Raw genomic sequence first — 9,139 nt, 5'->3', positions numbered from 1 at the left:
ATTCTTCTCAGGATATATATCCAGTTTGGAATGTAAATAATCATCCAACTGTTGTGCTAGGTGTTTTTTATTTGCAAATTGGTTTGGAGTTCCAACAGCAACTTTGGCAAGTCTTTGATGCTGAGCTAGATCTTTCTTCAGGTTTAGGGGTGAAACAATAAACTTCGTTGGCTTTGAACTCTGACGATCCAGAGATGGAACAAGGATTTCGAATGATTGGTGATCTTCGGCCTGATCTAAACCTACAGTTTTAATCTTACTTTTGAGTTGAAGAGGTGGAGCTGTGGTCTGAGGAACCATCTCTGGGAGCCTTTGATGCTGCGTTAGCTGGTCATTCAAATCTTGATCTGGCCTTGGGGGCAGTTCTCCAACTGAATCCGTGTCCAGGAACGGAATCAAAGTTTGTCAACTCCATGGGCGGGGCCAACATCTGGGCTGGAGCAGAGGGCCCCAGGTAAATAAAGCGCCCCGGCTCAGCCGGGGGTGTAAGTGCCTGGGGCGATTCGGGTGGGAGATCAGAGGAGTGCGAAGACCAGGGCTCGTAAGCTTCAGGGGTTCGGAGGTCAGCTGCGCAGGGTTCAGGGCCCACTCCGGAGGCTGGGCTGCCAGGTCAGCAGCCACAATGATTGCCACATAAAGGGAAGCAGTGCGGCACAGAGGCACAGCGGGGACATGCCATGCGGAGGCTCTAGGGCGCAGCAGCCCAGGCCAGTGGGGCGCTGGCGCCACGCCCTCAACGGGAGCCGGAGCATTATGGCAGTCCCGTGATGCGCTCACTGTTAGCAACTGCGCGCCCCTCCCCCGCCTACGTCCCACCCTTTATTTATGACATCTTGATTTACGCCACCTTTATTAGCTCCTTGGAGATGGGCTCCACACCACCGGATCGAGCCCTTTTTCCAGAATCACTGGGGCCCAGGACTCCCTTCCCCCTGTAAAGTTCACCACCGCCCCCGCCCCGGGGCTGCTCACAGCAAGGCAGGATTTAGACTCATATCTGAGTGTCCCCGGACTCCAGCAACTCTGGCGGGCTGATAGGTGGGAGAGAGGGGCTGAGCTCCCAAGGAAGCTACGGGACTTGGCATCCTGGGAAATTAATAAATGCTAGTCCAGCTCTCGCAATTTGAATTCTTGTTCTTCAAAGCTTAAATCCGAAAGATATTCTTCCTCCCCCTGGCCATACTGCTTCCAAGAAAAGTAGCTGACCTGCAAAATAAGCACCAGTTAGGGCGATGGGGAGGGGAACGCAGTTACAGTTAGATATTCTAAAATGTTGCCATTTCCTCTAAATTCTCAATACCCACATCTGATTATTAATTCACCACTCTGACAGATGGGGGCTACCACTGAATCTGTGATGGCTCCAAAATGTCTCTAGGAGGGGTTCTAAGGGGCTGCTGAGCAATTCATTCTGGGAAAGAGGGCCTGAAACCAATTCTATCCCTTTATTTACATTGGGTGGGAAAACTTCCTCCATTCCATCTTACCTGGACATAGCTGTTGATCTAGAAAGAGTAACAAGGCCCCTTTTCAGAGGTCCACCCTGTGTGCCCACATGGAGAAGGCACTTAGCATGTTAAAGTCAGCATGTTAAACAATTTTCCTGAAATACTGTAACTAGCAACTCAGTTTACTTCCTTCACAGCCCTTTTTATAATGTATTTTTAGTCCTTGTTTATGGTCTGGCACAACCTCTAGCATGTAAACTGCAAGAGAGAGGGGCTTTTTATCTTAATCCCAGGGTCTAGCCCACAAGAATGGTTTTGAAACGGAACTGATTCCAAGACTGGCCTTATGTAGGAATGGATCTGTTGTTATAATCAGGTTTCTGAAATCGTCAGCATCAGTGCTGAATCTCTTTCCCTCATCTTTCATATTTTGCAGGAAGCTACTTTTTTTTTTAATTAAAAAAATTTTTTTAGAGAGAGAGAAGCATGAGTGGAGAAGAGGGACAGAGGGAGAGACAGAGAGAATCCCAAGCAGGCTCCAGGCTCAGCACAGAGCCCGACATGGGGCTGACCCCACAAACTCTAGGATCATGACCTGAGCCCAAATCAAGAGACGGATGCTCGACCCATGGGCCACCCAGGCACCCCAGGAAGCTAGACTTCTTAAAGCTGAACTTGGATAAGTCTGAAGTTTCCTTGACTGGCTTGATTTAAATTAAATTAAAGTAACTATTTTGCACCGGCTGGGGGGGGCGAGGACTTCCAGTGCTTTTCCAGAAAGTAACCATCTTTTCTTTCTCCACCCTCTTCCCTTCAAAACGAACTTTGCAACTGTAAGGTAAATTAAATATTCCGAAATCTAGAGGTGCCTGGGTGGCTCAGTCAGCTGAGCATCTGACTTTGGCTTAGGTCATGATCTCACAGTTCATGGGGTTGAGCCCCGCATTGGGCACACTGCTGACAGCTCTGAGCTTGGAGCCTGCTTCCGCTTCTATGTCTCCCTCTCTCTCTCTGCCCCTCCCCTGCTCACGCTCTGTCTCTCTCACTCTCAAAAATAAAAAAACATTATAAAAAAATCCAAAAACAAAACTTCACAAATCTAGCCCCAAATAAAGTTCTCAATGACATGCAACACATTCTTTGGTCCTTTTTTGTTTGTTTTTAAACATTCTGTATGTGGTACATTAGTATTTTCTTTTAAAAATTACTTTGGTAACTTAATCCCTAATTCAGGGCATCCAGGTGAGTGATTTATAGAAAAGTTCTTCAGCAAGATATCATGCAAGATATATGAGAGATGACAACATCTGGGTGATACATCCTATTTGAGTGGCACAATGGTTTCAAACACTGTGGTATAATCATATTTAAGGCCATAGTTACTCTGTTCCCAAATCCTTGAGATTCTGTTTGAGAGGAGCTCTAAAAGGCTTGTGTCCTCTCCTATGTCCACAACGATGGGAGCACTCTCTAAATCTCAAACAAGGGGTCAGAGCCAAGGGCCAGGACTTCAGGAAAAGCCCCAGAAATTGCCTACCATCAAAAGCAGTTTCCTAGTTTCACACTTCTCAAAGGACCATAGTGCTAATGCCAAAGTCTTTCAACTTCTGCTGCTTGCTTTAAATTATGGCTACAGTGGCTATGTAAGCCTTGAGCTTTAATCTCCACATACTTGAATAGATACCTGTAGCTCGTGTTCGATACTGGCATCTGTGATCTCTTCACAGGGTCTGTATTCCACAGCTATTTTACCACTTTCTGAAATAAAGTGAACAAGGATTGACCAAAAAAAAAAAAAAAAAAAGAAAAAAAAGAAAAGAAAGAAGAAAGAAAAGAAAAGAAAAGAAAAAAAGAGGCACCTGAGTGACTCAGTCAGTTAAGCATCTGACTTCAGCTTAGGTCATGATCTCATGATTCGTGAATTCAAGTTCCACACTGGGCTCTCTGCTGTCAGGACAGAGCCTGCTTTGGATCCTCTGTCTCCCTCTCTCTGCCCCTCCGCTGTTCACTCTCCCTCTCTCTCTCTCAGAAATAAACATTTAAAAAATAAAGTCAATGAGGATCATTTCAGAATTTTTCTCGTTCTAAAACTTGTACACGATGATTAGACATTCTTTTTATTTCTAAAAGAAAATAAAAGCATTTTCCTAGTAGTTTTCTCATCTCATACTTTAGTTTTTATCGTAACTATTGAGAAAAAATATATATGAAGTTAACGACTATGTGGTTCAAAAAACACTATGATCTTAGAGATAGGAACTAAGGAATAATGACACAGGAAGTTAAAACTATGGAAACAAAAATGTTCAAAACCATGTAACTAAACAGTAAGGGATTAGGTAGAGGTCAATGTGAGTTCAAACCTGGAATAAAGACCACTGGACTATAGCTGACACCTGATATTCATATTAGAAACAAGGCAAGTTTCTATGCCCTGGAAACAAAATCCCACCAGATACAATGAACAATGCAGGTGAGAGAGAGAGAGATGGAAGGAGGAAGAGAGAGAGAGAGAAAGAGAGAGTGTGTGTGTGAGAGAGAGAGAGACAGAGAGGGAGGGAGGGAAGGAGGGAATGCGCTTGAACAGTTTATTGGCAGAACCTGGTCCGTGTCCCTTATAGACAATGCAATTCCCCTTAAGCCAAACTACAGTTACAAGATGCCGAGTGTGTACAAGGGATACTACAGCATGTATCAGAGAGGTCAACAACCCAAAGGTTTAGTTTGGTTCTTAAAGGTTGTTACTCAGAACTGACAGCTAATGGAGATTCTACCTGATGACCAGGGAAGTCAACCTTCACTGGAAGAGCTGCCCAGGCTGGAAGCCTGAGACCAATCCAGGGTCAACTCTCACAGGCAACTAAGGCCTCTGAAACTTAGCTAGGATTTCTTAGTCTCTAAGCCTGCAGGACTATGAAGCAGGGGAGCAATTGTTTGGGGACTCTCTACTAATTATAAAATTTCCTTTCAGCACAGCCTGTAACATTCACACACATTGTAGAACTCAATAGGGAACACAATGCTATTCAACAGCATGACCGCTTTCGAGATTCACAAAAATGTAGCTGATCCTGATCTAAGAATCATATTCACCCAACGTGTCATTTCTAGAAACAAAAACTGAAGCTGACCTGATTCCAAAAACACAATCTAATGAATTCTCCAACAGGATAACAATGATGATAACAAGTTAACATATTTTCTCTGCTTACTGTGTTCCTGTTTCAGGGATAGTTCTAAACTTTTTCATCATCTCATTTGCTCTTACAGTTCATCTCCCATGAGGTAAGTTGAATTATTATGTTTACTTTGCAGATAAAGAAATGGCAGCTTAGAAAGATAAAATACTTCAAATCTTACTATAAAACCTAAAATTAGATAGGAAATCTAGGAGACAGAGTTAAGATTCAACACTAGATGTCCAAAGCTTAAAAGTTTATTATTTTTTTAATTATTTGAGAGAGGGAGAGCATGTGGGCATAAGGGAGCAGGGGAAAGGCAGAGAGAGAGGGGGAGAGAGAGAATCCCAACCAGGCTCCACGCTGTCAGCACAGAGCCCGACTTGGGGCTCAATCTCACAAACCGTGAGATCATGACCTGAGCTGAAATCAATAGTTGAATGCTTAATGGATTGAGCCACCCAGGCGCCCCCAAAGCTTATAATCACCATACTATTGTGTATTATGAGCAAACAATCAAGAAAGAAGACCGAGTCAAACACTTTTTGTGTGGACAGAGGCAAGTCACTATATATCTATACACTGGGGACAGAAATATTTGCATTTCTCACAAATGCCACAAAGAACATATTTGAGACTACTGCTCTGAAAGCATTTGGTGAGTAAAAGAATATGAAGTGTTTTCATCCAACTTACTTTTCACAATGAGTGTATTTGCTCACTGAAACTGACGTACCGTAAGGACAATCAAAGATGTCTTACCTAAAATCACGATCAACAGTTTCTGGAATGCGTCTGACATAGCCCTCTGAATAGCAAGCTTCTGGGTGGTCTTCCTTTTCTTAAGAAATGATAATGGCCCTAAATCCAACCAAAACAAATGGATTGAAAAATGCCTATCTGAATGATAACTGATTTGAGTGTTAAATGTTTTAAAGTGAAAATACATCCATGATTCTTAGTTCATTACCTTAGCAACTAAGGGCAGGCACAACACAAGGCTGAACAGCTCTGCTGTGGGCACGTCCTGACAGGGCACACTGTTACTGCCCTGATCTATTTCAGAAGTGCCACAAGGGAGATGCAAGCTCGGACAGTGGCACAGGTGTCACATCACTCACAGATTGCAAACTGAGAGGCTGAAACTAGACTCCTACAGACCCTACCCTCCTGTGGGTCAAGGGCTGGAGTCACACAGGGAGAAGGTCTGGTGGTAGTGCATGTGACCCCCCTTCTCCCTCTGCCCCCCACCCCCATCTCTTCCTGGGCACCACCCCAGGGAGCCTACTCCACCCCATTTACTAACAGCCCTGCCCCTCCCTTAAAACCCTAAGCCTAAGTGCTGTGGACACTGGGAAAAAACACAGTACCAATTGGAATACCTTTTCTAGGAATCTGGATTTGACTCTTTAGACTCCAGCCCTTTTATAGGAGGCAAAGGACTCAACATTTACACAAGAGTTTATTTAAATCTTTAGATGATGACTTTGCTGGGATGACTGCAGGCTGCAAGAGATCTGTATTTGAAGGACTATTTTAGCACAAGGCAAATTCTTTTTTTTTTTTTTTAATGTTTTATTTATTTCTAGGAGAGTGAGAGAGACAGCGTGAACAGGGGAGGGTCAGAGAGAGAGGGAATCACAGACTCTGAAACAGGCTCCAGGCTCTGAGCTGGCAGTCAGCACAGAGCCCGACGCGGGGCTCGAACCCACAAACCGCCAGATCATGACCTAAGCGAAAGTCGGACGCTTAACCGACTAAGCCACCCAGGCGCCCCAGCACGAGGCAAATTCTTAACCAAAAATTGGAAAAACATTACTTCCCTCCTCCTAAACTTCTTGGCAGAAAAGTCAGCCTTAGGATTTTCAAGTTAAAGCTTCTTTCAGGTATTGCCTAAGATAAAAGCCTATGCTGTAGGCCAGAAACACTCTGCTTAGGGCTTTAGTTGCTTAGCAAGAGAAGGGCTGGATGATGTATCTGAAAAGACAAGTTTTTAGAAAGAGAGATTCCACCTCCTCTTCCCCACCCCTCCTGACCCCCACTGTAAACAGACCTTCCTCCAGGTTATCCAAAGGCTCCTCAGCCATGCCAGCTCCGGGACTCCGGCACCCGTAGGATGGCAACACCACCTCTAAAGCACAGAAGAATTTCAGCCTCTGTTTCTGAAGTGGTGCTGCAGTATCTTCCTTCGCCCCTTCTTCAAGGTCAGAAAGATCCTGAAGCTGTTAGGATTTTAAGAGAAAGGTCCTTACTCGGATCTCAATGTAAGCTTCAAGATGTTTTGTTATTAGAAATGAAAACTAAACTCCAGCAATCCCAGCCCACAGTGGAGGTATCCTATAGCTTCAACATCTGCTAAGACTTGCAAATGGATTACTAGATAAAGACAGCTGGTTTTTACTATATCCCATACAAATACTGGAGAAAATTATGGACACCACCACCCAAGTTATTGCAATTATTGTTCATTCTAGGTGGCAGATTAAGGTACCTCCACTTAGAGGCCTCTCACATCTCCTCCCCACAACCCAGTTCCCTCCTCTCTAAAATCCAGGATTTCAAAGTTGGAATAACTAATTAGTCAAAGAAAACCTATAAAGTTTACCTTGATGATCCTTTTTGACCATCCATTGAAACCAAAGTAATAATTTGCCAATTCTTGGCACTGGGAGCTGTTTAGGGCAAGGGCCTGATGTTGAACCGCCTTATGTTTGGTGCCAAGACGAACCTAAAGACAAAAGAAATAGACCTGAAAATATCATAACCTGCCACAGAGGCTTATTTTGGATATGCCTGAGATTTCTCAATACCTATTTCATGGAGAGGGTGTGAAGATCAAACTGGAAACATCTTCAGAAATGAGCTTGTCATAAACCCTACATTTCCAGGGCCCTTGATTAATCAGAAGGTTTCCCTGATCTCTGGTGGTGAAAGTGATGATGAAAGCAACTAAGGAAACCCTCCAGAAGCACATCAGGGGGTTGTTAGGTAAGCAAAGAAGTAAATTGTTTTTGCTGTCCCATCGCATAGCTCCTGTTTGAGAATATGACCTGAAGAGCAGATAAGCTGGGCCTGAGAAGGACCTGAGTCTGCAGCAGCCTCCGCTCCCCAAGTTACTAACCCCTGTTAGAAGAAGGAATATACATACTTCTGTAAACTTTATAAGTAAATAAAACAATTAGAGGTTCATCTACCTTAATAAGCTTCTTTGAGAATTCTAATACCTCCAGTGTTAACTCTCTAAATAACTTACACACTACAATGAATTTCTTATATCCTCTAGTTCTTTCTTAAATGTCTCTTTCAATTTTAAGTGGGGTGTAGCATATTAATATATTCATAAAAGTTCAAATAATTCCAATAAAGTCAAAGTATTACTAATTCTTTATTGATTTGTTGGTGCAACTGGCTCTATCACTAGTTTATCAGTTCCTTAAGTGCTTGAAGGAACCATATTTTATTCTTTCCTCATTCCTAAAACCAAGCACAGGCCTATGGATTGAATGAATGAATGAGTAGATAAGAAAATGAAACTACTTTCTCCAACTGAAGCTGCCTGCTGGGAAAGAGAAATGAAGATAAACTTTTAGATGTTGAGTGTTGCGGGGAAGGCTAATGGGGAGTCCGAGTGGGGCTGTTCTGGGCAATCAGGAAGCTTCAGGAGCGCCCTGAGCCCCCGACTGGTTAAGAGAGTTGTCATCTTGGAGGACCTTGCCACAGGGATTGTTGACAACTGTTTTCCTTCATGCTAGTGAAAAAAACTCTCAGACGCCTTAGGCCTTTCCTTGATTTTATTTTTAAGACGTTCTTTTTTTCTGTGTTTATAAAAGGTGAACAAGAAAACAACCAGAAACTACATATACTTGCCAAAGTATAAAAGGACACATAAGTAAATTGGGCAACAATTTCAGGAGGCCGGGGCGGGGGGCGGGGGGGGTAGTAACCTAAGGCTTTGTGTTAAACAGATAAAGAAATCTAATGTGAATGCTCTCTCCTATCAACTATATATTGACTTTGGGCTTTCTGCTGTGATGGGCTTTCTGCTGTGAAATCTCAAAACCCATTTATGAAACGGGCTTAATGTCCAAATGAGAGGAAAACACCTCATTATTCACAACTGATACAAAGTAACTGTTTCATTATCTGTAATAGCTGAATGGCATTGTGACATTTTCACAGGATAGAAGCCTGCAAACTAAGGAACGTCTGACAGGTGATCATTTCAATCATAGGGAGTGGAACCAGGATTGAAGACAAGTGTTGAACAAGTGGAAGCAGCATACCTAGAGTCACATTTGAGGATTCTCAGATTCGATCAAGGTTAAATCAATGAGGAAAGGCATATGGGTAAGATCAGGCAGCCAGGTCGGTAGGAAGCAGCTAGATAAAGAAGCCAATTAGAGAAGGCTGATGAAGATGTACAATTACAAAGTGAAAGGTTTAGCAATCTAGGCCTCACTCAACAAAGGAAATGACATGGCCCTTGATAAGGAAATGGTGATTGAGTCAAGG

General features: G+C 43.3%; 1 protein-coding gene across 1 annotated transcript in view; it reads right to left on the bottom strand.

The window, feature by feature from the left end:
• Positions 1-1,037: 1,037 nt before the first annotated feature.
• The window catches only part of LOC120244244 (RAD52 motif-containing protein 1-like), a 12,991-nt gene continuing 4,889 nt past the window's right edge, over positions 1,038-9,139 (bottom strand). Inside the window, exons 3-8 of the mRNA XM_039250637.1 lie at positions 8,165-8,183; positions 7,233-7,355; positions 6,681-6,849; positions 5,390-5,488; positions 3,133-3,206; positions 1,038-1,206 (exon numbers count right to left, since the gene is read on the bottom strand). Of these exons, the coding sequence (XP_039106568.1) occupies positions 1,105-1,206; positions 3,133-3,206; positions 5,390-5,488; positions 6,681-6,849; positions 7,233-7,355; positions 8,165-8,183 (586 nt within the window). The 3' untranslated portion in view covers positions 1,038-1,104. The remainder of the gene's footprint in view (positions 1,207-3,132; positions 3,207-5,389; positions 5,489-6,680; positions 6,850-7,232; positions 7,356-8,164; positions 8,184-9,139) is intronic.

This window comes from Hyaena hyaena, unplaced genomic scaffold (genome assembly GCF_003009895.1).
Source record: "Hyaena hyaena isolate Hyena2069 unplaced genomic scaffold, ASM300989v1 scaffold_378, whole genome shotgun sequence".
Classification (NCBI taxonomy): Eukaryota; Metazoa; Chordata; class Mammalia; order Carnivora; family Hyaenidae; genus Hyaena; species Hyaena hyaena.
This window is presented reverse-complemented; position numbering and strand designations above follow the sequence as displayed.